At 26.5% G+C, this 14,493-nt stretch overlaps 1 protein-coding gene across 2 annotated transcripts in view; it reads left to right on the top strand.

Moving 5' to 3' along the window:
* Window positions 1-13,249, top strand: part of LOC129965602 (ATP-citrate synthase-like) — a 30,865-nt gene extending 17,616 nt beyond the window's left edge. For both annotated transcript variants that reach the window (XM_056079640.1, XM_056079641.1), the window contains exons 15-27: window positions 1,047-1,215; window positions 1,929-2,044; window positions 2,866-2,970; window positions 3,526-3,617; window positions 4,373-4,477; window positions 5,119-5,200; window positions 5,618-5,856; window positions 6,715-6,808; window positions 7,542-7,847; window positions 8,533-8,676; window positions 8,809-8,922; window positions 10,711-10,870; window positions 12,233-13,249. In XM_056079640.1, coding sequence (XP_055935615.1) covers window positions 1,047-1,215; window positions 1,929-2,044; window positions 2,866-2,970; window positions 3,526-3,617; window positions 4,373-4,477; window positions 5,119-5,200; window positions 5,618-5,856; window positions 6,715-6,808; window positions 7,542-7,847; window positions 8,533-8,676; window positions 8,809-8,922; window positions 10,711-10,870; window positions 12,233-12,333 — 1,827 coding nt within the window. In that variant the 3' untranslated portion in view covers window positions 12,334-13,249. The remainder of the gene's footprint in view (window positions 1-1,046; window positions 1,216-1,928; window positions 2,045-2,865; window positions 2,971-3,525; window positions 3,618-4,372; window positions 4,478-5,118; window positions 5,201-5,617; window positions 5,857-6,714; window positions 6,809-7,541; window positions 7,848-8,532; window positions 8,677-8,808; window positions 8,923-10,710; window positions 10,871-12,232) is intronic.
* Window positions 13,250-14,493: the final 1,244 nt, after the last annotated feature.

Below are 14,493 nucleotides of genomic sequence, written 5' to 3'. Positions count from 1 at the left end.
CTTGACAAATTTAAATAACTGATTAAAATTTCAAATTTCAGTATGTGTTATCCTTCTGTATTTAAAGAATTTCACACAGTGCTAGTAATAGCTTGTCATTCAGAAACTTATATTGTAATTAAATTTTAAAAATACTTCTCTTTTTTTTTTTTCTTTTTTTTTTAGAAAAAATTTTATATTTAGTATTAGGTTTAAATCTGTGTCTGCAATTTAGTCTTCTGTATCCAAAATGAAAAGCATTGGGTGTTTCTTCATATCTTATTAGCTTAATCAAAATTATATGTATTAGAAGTACCTTTCTGCAGGTGTATAAAAATTACTACAGTAGCTTGACTGATGTGTGTAAATCTAAAAGGCATCACTTTTACCCTTTTCAAACATCTGTTTATGGTGCATTGTAATTTGTTTAGCTCTCTGGATCTTTCTATTGATCAGTTTAATGTTTTGTTACTTGATTTTTTTTCGATATATGACTTGATAATTTTTAATACTTATTAAATTACATATAGTAATTGAAGAAGTGTAGTAGTTCCATTTAGTAATGTAAGCATATAGTGGTTGAATTTATGTTAATGAAAGTAATGCTATAAGTCAAATATATTTTGAATTTTTATTATACACATAATGTTGAGATTATTTTGGAGAACTTTAAAAAAATATATGATATAGAAATTTGGTTTTCCCTTATAAAGCATTTTGATGTTTTATTTTTAATAGTTTGTAAAATAAAAAATAAAATTTTTAATTTAATTTTGAAATAAAAAGAAACAGTAAGCCAGGAATTTTTTTAGATGATTATTTATCAGTCAATCATAAAATATACAATTATTTAAATTATTTTTACTAAGCAACTATTATATTTAACATAAATTTAATGGGAATACTTGAGAATTAATTTTAAAAAAATGACATTATGTGAATTATAACTTTAGTGTTGGGTTTGAAAGCACTTGTTTCAAAATCAATATGAATAGAAAATTCACTTCTGATAACTTTTTTTAAAAATGTGAATTTAAAAAGTGAGTTTTTGTTTCTTTCAATAACAGAATACCAAAGCCATTGTGTGGGGCATGCAAACAAGAGCTGTGCAAGGCATGCTGGATTTTGATTATGTTTGTTCCCGTAAAGAGTGCTCTGTGGCAGCTATGGTCTACCCTTTCACTGGAGATCATAAACAGAAATTCTACTGGGGACACAAAGAAATACTTATTCCAGGTAAAAATAAATTTTGTTTTAAATTAATATAATTTACATTTTAGTATCTTTATTTTTATATTAAGTTGATATTAAAATATTGCTATATAGTAAATGGCAACTCAGTTTAATTGTATGGTGGTGCAAATCCTTATCAGTTTAATATTAATAATGTATTTAGAAATAATTGAAGTATTTTATTATAATTTAGTCTTAAGCACATATAGTTGAATTCTTTCCAATAAATCTATATTTTAAATGAAATTTTACGCAGCATAGAATTGTATATTTCATTATCCTTTGAGTTGGTGGCTTGCAGTTTTTCATGTACTATGAATTTTAAAATTCAGAAGAATTTGCATGTCCTATCTCAGTTGAATTTCATTATTGGTTTGTAAATGTATTTAAAGTATTTTGATTTAAGGCATCTAATTAAAAATGTCCTAATATCAGTGAAATCATTAATTGGATTGAAAAAAATTTAACTCAAAACCATTTAAATTTGATTCTTCATCTGTAATTCATGCTTCTTTTTCCAGTTTTTCTGCTTATGTATTTACTTAGAATACTAGGAATTTTTTTTTTTTTTTTGGAAGGAAAAAAGGAGGGAAGATTAAAAAAGTGAAAGCTTTATTCTGAGGGGGGAATCTTAAATATTTTTTATTTTATTTTTTTAAGCTTATGAAGGTAGCATCATTTCACTTTTAGTTTGAATATCTTTTTTTATGTTTCAGTATATAAAAATATGGCAGATGCTATGAAAAAACACAAGGATGCTGATGTAATGATCAGCTTTGCATCCCTTCGTTCTGCATATGAGAGTACTATGGAAACAATGGAATATCCACAGGTATTTGCTTAATCTTATTTTATAGATATTTTAAGATGTAGTATATTTTTGATTATAAGTACAAGCATTGTTAGGTGAATGGAGAAGTAATTATATGTCATACATTTTTCAGAAAAAAAAATGCAGTGCTGTTTACACATTGCATAAAAATAATTTCTAATTTGATGAGAATTGGATCATTTTAATAATTTTTAATCACCTATAGTAATTGAAGCAAGTCAAAATTCTTTTCATTTCATGATTTGTTTACAATAACTTTATCATTCATCTTTCTCGTATGTCTCAAAATATTTGATAGCAGTTATTATTAGTTTACATTTTTATCACAATAATCGTATTCACTAATATGTTTTTGTTATATAAATTGTTTTTTCTATCTAAAGTTTTGCTCTATTGAAATAGAATTCATATTTTAAAATTATGTGCTGTTACTTTTTATTATGGCTGTCTTAGTATAGAGCAAATGAAAAAAAAATTAATAAAGCTATGAAATTAAACAGCAATTTCATTTGAACAATTCTTTTCTAATTTTTAGTTACTACCTCATGTATGATATAGTATTTGGAATACTTAGTTCAATAACTTGACACTTATTGATATTTTATTGTGTATTTTACTATCACAAAACATTTAGAAACTGAGGATGTTTCATTGAATTTATATTAAAAAAACTATGTTGTGGGTTATTTGAAATGTATTCATGATGAGTGTGATTTTACTTTAAGCTGATAGATTTTTTATTCTAAACATATTAAGTAAATTATTAAATAAACATTATATAATTGTTGCTTTTTTTTTTTTTTTTTTTTTTTTTTTTACAGATCAAAGTAATTGCAATCATTGCAGAAGGTATTCCAGAAAACATGACTCGTAAAATGAACAAAGTGGCTGATAGTAAGGGAGTCACAATAATAGGCCCAGCTACTGTAAGTAGTTCTAAAATTACTCTAAATCTAATTCAGTTCTTATTTTCATGAATTGATGAAAATAATTAAATTGATGAATTTCAATTAAATTAAAAATGTAGAAAATTGACAATTATTAAAATTCTTTTTGCATAAATTAAATCATTCTGATTAATTATATTAACATTTAATAAATACAAATTATTTTCAAAATTATTTTTCTGAACTGATAGTTCTTTGTTTATTTTGATCAACTTTAATTAAATCTTGTGTAAAGAATTAATTGATTGTTGTAATATAATTAGAAACTAGCTATAATATTTCATTTTTGGGCACCATTAAAAGTTATATTTATGTATATATCAAAAACTACTAATGCAAATAGTATCTTTAGAAGTTTTTTGCCAATAATAGTTTGACCAAATGTTTTAAAAATTTGTGTGTGTGAATTGCTATTGTGTTTCCATCTCTATAGCTTTTTCCTTTTTAACTTGACTTTTCCTTGATAGAAGTTTTTTTTTTCTTTTAAGTTTTCAAACTATTTTATTTTTAATTGCTAGATTTTTAATTTTACAGGTTGGTGGAATAAAGCCCGGATGCTTCAAAATTGGCAACACTGGTGGAATGATGGACAATATTCTAGCTTCCAAATTACACAGGCCTGGGTGGTTTGTATTATTATTATTTTATTATGTATTACTTTTTTTCTTTTTGACATTGATACCAATACTACATATTTAAGTGTAAAGGGAAAAAATATATCATGAAATAACTGTTTAAGAATACTTTAAAGATTGAAGTTCAAAATTAATTTTGTATATTTCTTTCTCAAAGTTCTATGTGACTTTTTTTTATACAAATTGTCAGAAGTGTGGCTAAAAAATATTGCATTGTAAAGTGTATGCAAGCATTACTGGAGAAACTGATATTGGTTACTCTAGGAAGAGACTCTTTTATTAAATGTAAATATATCCATTTTATTTTCATTTATATCTGCTATTAATATTTCAGATTTCTTTATTTTGAATTCTATTTTCACGAAACTATTTATTTGGTTAACTTTTATTATTTTAACTGCCCAAATGAGCATTATATAATAAATTTGAGTTTTTTTTAAGAGATCAATAATTTTTATAAAAATTCAATATTTTATAAATGTAGCCAGATTGCCAAATTTGAATGTTTTTGAATATTAAATAAAAATTCAATAAATTTTGTGCTTGTTTTATAGAAATATTATTCATAAAATTTGTTATGAACTATATTCATAATATGCATAACTTTCATTTAAATCATGCTTTAGTTTAATTTCTACATTTGGAGTAGGGGGGGGGGTAAAAATATAAATGTTTTACTTAATCATTTGAAGCATTTGCCTTTTTGTTTAGTTATACAAATGTTATTTTCTAATTAATTTTTATAGTGTGGCATATGTATCCAGATCTGGAGGAATGTCCAATGAATTAAATAATATAATTTCTCGTGCAACAAATGGAGTTTATGAAGGTGTTGCCATAGGTGGTGACAGGTAAGCAATATTTTAAATTAAATTATTTGTTAAATATTAATGTTTTTTGCTATGCAAATTTTTTTTCCCTACATTACATTAATTATTGATTATTCTTAACATTAGTAATGTTTTTTTCACTGTGAATTCTTGATTTAAAATTATATTATATAAACTGAATGCTTTGCCAATAAAAATTATTGTAGTAGAAAAAAAAATTAGTCTGCTTATTTTATTTAATTCATGAGTTAAATACAGAGCATGATCTTTATAGTTGAAAAAGATTTTGAAATCTATTTCCCATTGTTTCATGTTTAAATTCTTTCTCCCTGAAGAATTTATGAAAAGCTTTTTAATATGCACATGTATCCTCATTGCTGTTGAAAAATTCAGTAATCTATATACTGTTATGAAACCTAGAATTACTGATTGTGTTTTATTCCCCGTGATTAATTTTCTTTTTCTAATTCTTTTTTACAGTAACTCTTTTTAATTATAACTTTACACTATACTAAAAATTATTTTAAATGTTATTGGATAATAAATAGCTTGAAAATGTATTTTCAATTGATCATTTATCTTAAAAATGATTTTGTTTAAGAAAGATAAATTTAAAAAAAAATATTACTATGTTATTTAAATGCATTTGTTTTCTTTTTTAGATATCCAGGTACCACTTTTATGGACCACTTGCTTCGCTATCAACAAGAGCCAGATGTCAAAATGATGGTTTTACTTGGAGAAGTTAGTATATTTTTTATACAGTATTTTTTGTTTTTCTGAATTCAAGAACAGTTTTACTAAATATGAGTAATAATTGTGTAATTAGAAATCTAATATTTATAAAATGTTTTACTAGGATAAGAACTTTAAGAGTTTATGCTGTTAATGAATTCTTGTCATTTTCTTAGATAGCTTTAAACTACAAATATTTGGGATAACAAACTCGTTGAAATAACAGTTCTCATTTTCATCTATACAAATGTATTATCATTGATGTTATTTTAATTTCAGATTAAATTTTATATAATAGAATGAGTTTTTCTTTGGATATTTATGGACTTTATTTGTTCTTTTCTCTAAGGAAGGCTAGAAAAATATGTGAAAGTTCAAATTTGTTTAAATTATAACTTGCTTATTCAATTTATTTTTATTTATCAGGTAGGTGGTGTGGAAGAATATGAAGTATGCAAAGCATTAAAGAATGGCCAAATCACCAAACCTCTTGTAGCCTGGTGCATTGGAACATGTGCCAAAATGTTCACCTCTGAAGTTCAGTTTGGCCATGCTGGTGCATGTGCTAATAGTGATCATGAAACAGCTGTTGCCAAAAACAAAGCACTTTCCGAAGCTGGAGCATATGTACCTGACACATTTGACAACCTTGGCAAAACCATTCAGTGAGTATAGTTTCAGAAAAATTATAAAATTGAAAAAATAAGGCAATTATTTTGAGCTATTTAAATTGCATTAATGTAATGTCATAAATTGGAAAGTTTCATTTTATTACGATTCAGAAAAGGGGAAAAGAACTAAAAAAATTTATCTGAGATGTTAATCATTGTCATTGTTTCATGCCTCTTAATCTTTTTTTAATGAAACTTAAATGTTTACTGTGATTTTCAAATGAGTTCCAGAATAAAATTTAGCTTTATTTGAACTTTTTTTTAAATATAATTTTAATTCCATTTGATTTTTATAATTCTTAAAGGGATCAGCATTTCTTTATGTATTTCATTGAAACCTGATTAATAGTTTTTAAAATTTTTGTACAATTTTGCATTAATAGTGATTAACCACTTATGGACATAGCCTGAGGTAAGCCATTCTATATTTGTATGCATACATATATAACAGTAAAAAATAATTGTCCTTAAGCAGTTAATATTTTCTTGAACACCTAGTACACTTGTAATAAACAGATATATAAAAAGGTTCTTCAGCTTAAATGTATGAGTACATTAATACATCAGTTGTATCAACTTTTTTACAGTATTACTTTTACTTTGAAATATAAATTATTTTTATTATTAAATGATTTTAAAATCGTATCTGTAAATAATTGCTTTAATAATTAGATAGAAATACAACTACATTTGTTATATTTGTATTGATTTTATATAAAAAAAGCATTTTTATTCATTAATTTTCATGAATTTTCTGCAATTCTTTTGTATTGTAATATAACTTCATAAATATGCTTACTAATTTCACTTCAATATAAAACAAATAAGCTTATATTTAAATTATGTCTTTAGGGGAGTTTATGAAGACCTTGTGGAGCAAGGAGAAATTGTACCTCAACCTGAAATTCCACCTCCAGCAGTTCCTATGGATTATAGCTGGGCGAGGGTTAGTACTAAGAATTCATTTCTAAAATATATAGGAAAGTTTATCAGTACATGCATTGAAAAAAAAATATTGATTTGTTCTTCTAGGAAATTATCTTTAAAGTTTGATTACATTCAATTCTAGATAATAGGGAAAAAAATCTAAAACTTTTTAATCAACTTATTTTTATAACAAGGGCAATTGATTTTTTTTTTCATTGCCATGCAGAAAATTTATGAGTATTAATGAATTCATTGTATTGAGTTTTGTTTGAATGTTTATGTAAAAACATTTTATTTAAATCTGTCATTTGCTTTTTATCATTAATTATTTTAGTCTGGTTTAACATCTAAAATCTAAATCTGTATCAGATTTGGAACCAAATCTGTCAAGGGGCCGACTGTCTATCAATCAGTAATTTGATAAGCATGGAAATCTCATAACTCAAAAATGCAATGAATGAATAAAATTTGGTCTATCTTGAAACTATAGTTGTAGCTCCATGTCAAATTTTTTCATTTGATTGGGAATAAGGAGCCTAAAAATGCATTATGTTCTGATGCTTGTGTATTAACATATCCCAGTGATTAATTACCCAAAAAATTGTATGCAAGGTTCTTTGGCTCTTTCGTAACAATTGTTTGCCAATAGCATAAGGTTAAAAGATTGGTTATATTTGAGAATATATAAGAAAGTTTCACAGAGACCATCCCTGTTGGTTTAATATGTCCTACATTATTTTTTTCCTGTGTAGGAACTGGGTCTGATCCGTAAGCCAGCTTCCTTCATGACAAGTATATGCGATGAACGAGGTCAGGAACTTTTGTATGCTGGCACTCCCATTACTACAGTCATCAAAGAAGAAATAGGTATTGGTGGAGTACTGGGCTTGCTGTGGTTCCAACGCAGATTGCCTTTGTATGCTGGGCACTTCTTGGAAATGTGTCTCATGGTTACTGCTGATCATGGACCAGCTGTATCAGGTGCACATAACACTATTGTATGTGCACGTGCAGGGAAAGACCTAGTTTCTTCATTAGTTTCTGGTCTACTAACCATTGTAAGTTCCTCTTGTATAAATTTCAGTTTATTTGGTGGAACATTGCTGAATTTTCTTTATTTGGTTAAAATAATTTGATATTAATGATAGACATATTAAGAATAAAACAATTTCTGCTTATTTCTGTTTGATACTTAATTTTTAAAAAATCTTTTTAGGTGGGTTGTGCTAAGAATTATATTAATATTCTTACTAAAATAAATTAATATTTGATTTGAAAGCACATAGCGAAATTCAGAGATTTGTTCAATTCTCCAAAATCCAATGAAATAATTGTATCACATTATTTGATATTATTTATAAGTGTACTGCTGAGAGTGTAATAGGTCTTGTGGATAGTTTTAAAAAACGAGTCTTGTAAATAATTCATAATAAAACAATCTTTTTAAATTATATTTAAGGACAATGACGAATAGTTTTCCTTGTTGGGAGAATAGTGTCCCATTTTGGATAATTTTGATGAATTTATCAGTATTTTTTGCATTTTCCGTCATATTATGGATATACTTTCTCTCATTGTTAATGTCTCTGAAAAAAATGTGACTTTATCAGATAATATAATAACATAAAAAATTATATCCTATTTGTTTCAATGTAGTGTTTTTAATAGTTTTTTTTTTTTTTTGTATTGATTAAAGTTATTTTTCAATGTAATCCAATTTCGTGTTGTAATTTTATTTTTCAGGGTGACCGATTTGGTGGAGCTCTTGATGCTGCAGCTAAAATGTTTAGTGAGGCTTATGACAGTGGCATGATTCCCATGGAATTTGTTAATTCTATGAGAAAGAAAGGACAACTCATAATGGGCATTGGCCATAGAGTAAAATCTGTACGTTAATGTCTTTTTTTGTATAAAATACTTTTTCAAATTATTTTTTCTTTTTATACCTGCTGGCATTAATATGTTTTAAAATTATGTATACAAGATGATTTTAAAAATTTACATGCTTTAAATTTGCAGATAAACAATCCTGACATGCGGGTGCAGATTCTTAAAGAATATGTCAAAGAACATTTTCCATCAACACCCATCCTGGACTATGCACTTGCAGTAGAAAAAATCACAACTTCCAAGGTCAGTTTACTCTTTGTAAATGTGGGTTAGGGAATGTTATGCTAAAATATTCTACAATTTCAGTGGTTTGTTATGATTAACTAACCAAACAAGTTTGCAGTTAAAAAGGAATTGCAAATTTGAACAAATATTATTCTAGTGTAAATTAGTTATTGGGTAATCAAAAGGTAATCACAGCACTACAGACATTCAGCAAAAATATTAATTTACTGAGCCAAGATTTTTTTTATCTGGTAGGCACTAAAAACTACTGAATCTTTAAAATGAAATACAAAAATTTGAAATCTATTGTACCTGTTGTGTTAAAGAAATAACAAATATGCCATATTTGCTGGCATCCTGGCATAGTAGTAGCACGTCTTCAGTGATTTGGATGTACCGAGTCCTGTTTCGGGCATGATTGTTTTTTACCCTTTGTTCTATCTGTGAGGTGTGAGAAAGAGCCCCCCCTCCTAGTAAAAAGGGATTGTGCAAGTGAGTTTCATCTTTATATGAGCTAGAAGACAGACTTTTCCCGTCAGATACTCAAGGGCCTTTACCCTCAGAAACTACTGCACTAACTTAGTTTAAATCACTGATTTGTCAGCGGGCTTGTCTGTGACAAGTGCCATTAGTAACAACAACACAAGTATGGCAAATATTTGCAAAACTTTATTATGCCATATTACAATGATCTTTGTTCATTGAAATTTCTATGTACTCCTTATTGGATTATACATCTTTTTGGAAACATTTATTTTGATCCTTATTAGAACATTGAAAAAAAAAAAAGATATCTAAGCATCACATAGTCATCTTTACTGTAATTTGCTTAAAATAATGTTCCTCAGTAATAAAAGAAAGAAATGGTTACCTTTAATGAAATATCTAATTCTGCTATCATGTATGCACAAGTCGAATACTTCTTTGTTCATGAATGAGTTATACTTTGATTCCTGATTCTGCCACTTTACATAATTTTATGATCTTTTATTACTCTTCATAAAAATTTTAATTTAATTCATTTTTACATTTATGAAGAAATATAATGAAATAATCTTTGAATGTCTTTTATAGGATAGATATTCAGTAGGCAAATTTTATACTTGAAAAGAGTTAATATTTTGTAGCAAAAATGGGAAACATAAACTTCCATTATTTGAGGAAATCTACTGAAAAGGAAATAATTCGATTATACTAGAATAGTCATGATCCTTACTATGAACATTCAATTATTACAAGAAATTAGTTACTTAATTTCTTAATACGTTTAATTATTCTATACAATATATACTATTTGAAATTGTTTTTTAATAAAGCCGAAAAAATATGCAAATTGCTCTTGTGTTTTGTTTGGGTGAGAGATATGCTAGAGGGTTTATAATCTTAATCTACTCTTCAGCATTGTTTTTGGTTGAAATAAGTAAGTTTTGATGAAATAAGTTTATTGAAATATATTTTCAGTCATGCAATATTCAGAATTTATTATATTGAATAAATTGGTGTTTCATTCAAGATTATTAGGATACAAAATTATCTCAATAATTTTGATTGTGTTGTTTAAAATGCAATTTTTCTGATGGAATTCAGAATTCAAAGCAATTATCATTAGATAAGTAATTGATTGTTTAAATTTTTTCATGACTGAAGATTAACCTTGTATATCATGCTGAATGGTAAATTATAATAGTGACATATATATTCCATTAAAAAGTGATATTATAAGTATATGTTTTTAAAAAAATTCAGCGGTTATATATAAAATATAAGTTAATTGTATTTTTATGCTCTTATTTTTTTTCTTTGTAGAAACCTAACCTAATTCTAAATGTGGATGGTCTGATTGGTGCAGCTGTGGTGGATCTCCTAAGGTGCAGCGGATGTTTCACTCCTGAGGAAGCCCAAGAATATATAGAAATTGGAGCTCTCAATGGTCTTTTTGTTTTGGGACGAACTGTCGGATTCATTGGTAAGTTTTTGACATATTGACCATAAAATTTGCTTTTATTATTTACAGTTATATGAAACAAACAATTTCGATTTACAAATAAAAACATTATGTAAAAAAAAAAATTAATTGAACTCGTATACCATATGTTTCTGATTATAGGTTTAAAATACTCCTTCTGCCCTTCAAAAATTTACTCAAGCCAAAAATAAATAAATAAAATGTTATGGATTTCAATTGATAATTGATAAAAATATTGTGAAGCAGGCAAAATGGATGGAATATTTTCCACTGATGTGGCAATAAAGTAGAATGCTGGTGACAATAGATTTAATTCTATCTGAAATTAGCACTTTTTTTCCCATTTACTTGCTGTCTTGCATATGGTCTGCTGTATCTGTGCTAATCTTATTACTGATGCCATTTCAACTAAAAATTTAGATGCGTAGGAAAAGAAATTTTTATACTGCAAGTAATGGCATTTTCTGAAAATTCTAATAATGATATGATTGTTTTATATTTCCCTATTAATCCTCAGTCCAATGCAGCAAGCCAATTATAATAATTTCAACAATGATAGAGCTTTTAAAAAAAAAAAAAAAAAAAAAAAAAATTCTTAAGAGATATAAGCAGTAGGAATAAGAAATGAGCTATATTTAGTGATATATAGCAATTAAAATGTTGTGCCATGCTTGTGTCCTACATTTGTTAGAAGATTAATGGGTCTGTATGTGGATTTAATAATTTTCTTGCTATTCCTAACCTCCATCATTTAGCTTCAGTTAAAATTCTGAATTTGTGGCTTATACACAGGAATATACAATAAATTTTAAGTATCTTTTTTTTTAATGTCAACCCCTCAAAAAGGAATAATGCTATATACATTATTTTAAAATGTGCTTTAACATTATTGCATATTTGGACTAGTGGATCATGAATAACAGTAATAATTCAGCAGGATTTAATGTATTTAATGTTTCCTTTCCCTGTTAACAGAGTTGAAAAATATCCTCCTGGTTATTTACACTAAAAGTGTATAAAATTCTTATTATCACCATGAATAAAAAGTGGCTCAATTTATTTATAAGTAAAAATAATTAAGAAGGTAATTAAAAAATATTTATCCTTAATTTCATAAGATCATCACTTTGTTAGTAAAAAAGTATCAATTATTGAAAAAAAGTATAAAATTTGTAATAAATACGAGAGCTACTGCAGTATTCCTTGCTAATCAGTGAGCTGCCACTTATAATCAAAAAACTTGACTATCAAAGTTTGATACCATTTGGAATAATTTTCTTATTCTTTCAATACCTTCTTTGTGAAATATGTATACAATCTTTTCTTTTATGAAGTTTAATTCTAAAAGGATTTCTTAACTAGGGCATTATTTGGATCAAAAACGTCTGAAGCAAGGCCTGTATCGTCACCCATGGGATGATATCTCATATATTATGCCCGAATCAATGATGGAAGAATCTTGAATCTTCAGATGCATTTCTTTTCATTTTATTTTGTTTTTTTCCTTCATGGGGATGGCACAAAGACTGGTGGGCTAGAATGGACCCAAACAACATTTTGCAATAAACATCGTTGTATTTATTTTTGTGGAATCATTATTTGCATTAAAGCTGGCTTGCTTATTCTCAAAAGAAAAAGGCAAGTTTCAACTGTAAATTCTGGATGAAGGCTTTTGATAAGCTTATTTTTAAAGTTAAGATCATATTTATTTCTTAAATTATATTTTTAATGTTTAAATAAATCTTTGTTATAAATAATTTATTTATACTTTAGGAATTCTTATTATTAAATATAGTATTTCTGTAGAAATTTGGACTGATGTAAAAGCATATTTTTTATAGTCTTATAATTTGCTTTTATGTCACTGTGAGTTTAAAGTTCAATTGAATTATTTTATGGAAAAACAGTAGATAAATATGTATTTGTACTATAAAAACAATGCCTGTAAAGTTGATCTGTAGATGCTTAAAATTCCCAATGCCTTATGTACATAAAAATTGATACTTTATTTTGCTGAAAAATTTGTATGAGAAAAAGTACCCATGAAAAAGTATGTGATGTAAAATGAAAGCTTTTATGACTGGAAAGAAAAGGCTCTGTACTCAAGTTCTTGCTTTTTATTATTGTTATTTATAAACTGTTGAGGTTTAAATACGAGATATGTACATTCCAATTTTATTTATAAAACTTTTTATTATTTGCCATCATTCTGTTATTTGTGAAACATTAATTATATTTTTTGCTGGTGTTGTTTCTTTTTTAATTTTTATGTTTTATATAGAAAGATATTGTAAGATACGAGAAGCCCAAAACAAACATATCAAGTAGTTCGAGTGTAAACATTTCTGCAATAAAAGAAAAGTGCATATTTAAAACTTATCCTTAATGAATGTGGCTTTTTTTTTCTGTATCAAAAATTTAATTTGTTCATCAGGTAAATGCCTTTTATCTGTAATTAAACATAACATAATTTCAAATAAGACAATTTATAATGAGATTTAATGGGAAACATATAAGAATGTTTAATTATCTTATAGAGGCATACTTATAGAAAACAGCCTTGGAACAAATTTCAAAATTTCACTTTCTTAATGAAATATGTGCATGTTTTAAAATATGCTTGGAAGGAATGTGGGATTTTATTATTTCAGAAACTCAAACGTGTTTGAAAACTGATTTATAAATAAATAACATATTTTGAATGTATTGAATAAGATGCCCTTTTTACTGAAGAAAATAATTTAACTTTTTTGTTAAATCATGAGAATTGCAAAAAGTTGGAAAGATAGCAAAATAAATCACTTTACACAATTTACAAATGAGAAAAATTTGACCACTCTAATGTGTTATTATATAAAATCTTTTATTTCAATAAATTTATTCTACTTCAAGGGATAACACATATAAGCTATCATATTCATCTATTTGAGTTTGGAGTAATATATAATAATTCAGTCTCCAGTACTGTCAGGAAAGGGATCTATAAAAACAGAAATGTATGAATATATTTTGATATGGAAATTTCTAAGATTCAGAAACTTATTTTAAAATGAAGGAGAACTAATGGTTCAAGTTAATTATAGAAAGTAGTGCTCTCATTTCTAGCAGAGCATTAAATTGTCTATTAAACTCATTTTATGTTGACATTTACAATAGCTAAAAACAGTATTTTTAGCTTTAAAAAAAATGCACTTCAATGAAAGAATTGGATAATAAAATTTTTAGTTGATGATAATATAATAATTGGAAGTTGAAACCAATGCTAACCACGAAAACAAGTTTGGAATTAGTTAAAAGTCCTGCTTTTCAAACCTGCTGCATTAAATCAACTCCATTAATCCTGCAGACATACGAATAAAAAGTATTCATTCTGTTGCATTTAAAGTAATCAAACTATACATACTCATTGGGGGGGGGGAAATCTACCTTGTATGATTTGAGGTATCATTTTCGATATCTGACCAGTGTACAAAACAGTGTGGTCCATTACAAAACGGCACTAGTGTTGCTTTCAATTGCGACATTTATTTAACTAAACGAATCTCTACAACCTCTATTTCTTGTTGAAAAATATTAGTATCATCTTCAGATTTCTCTATAAACGAAATGTTTTCTTACTCGGC

The sequence above is a fragment of the Argiope bruennichi genome, chromosome 4 (genome assembly GCF_947563725.1).
Source record: "Argiope bruennichi chromosome 4, qqArgBrue1.1, whole genome shotgun sequence".
NCBI classification, from domain to species: Eukaryota; Metazoa; Arthropoda; class Arachnida; order Araneae; family Araneidae; genus Argiope; species Argiope bruennichi.
This window is presented reverse-complemented; position numbering and strand designations above follow the sequence as displayed.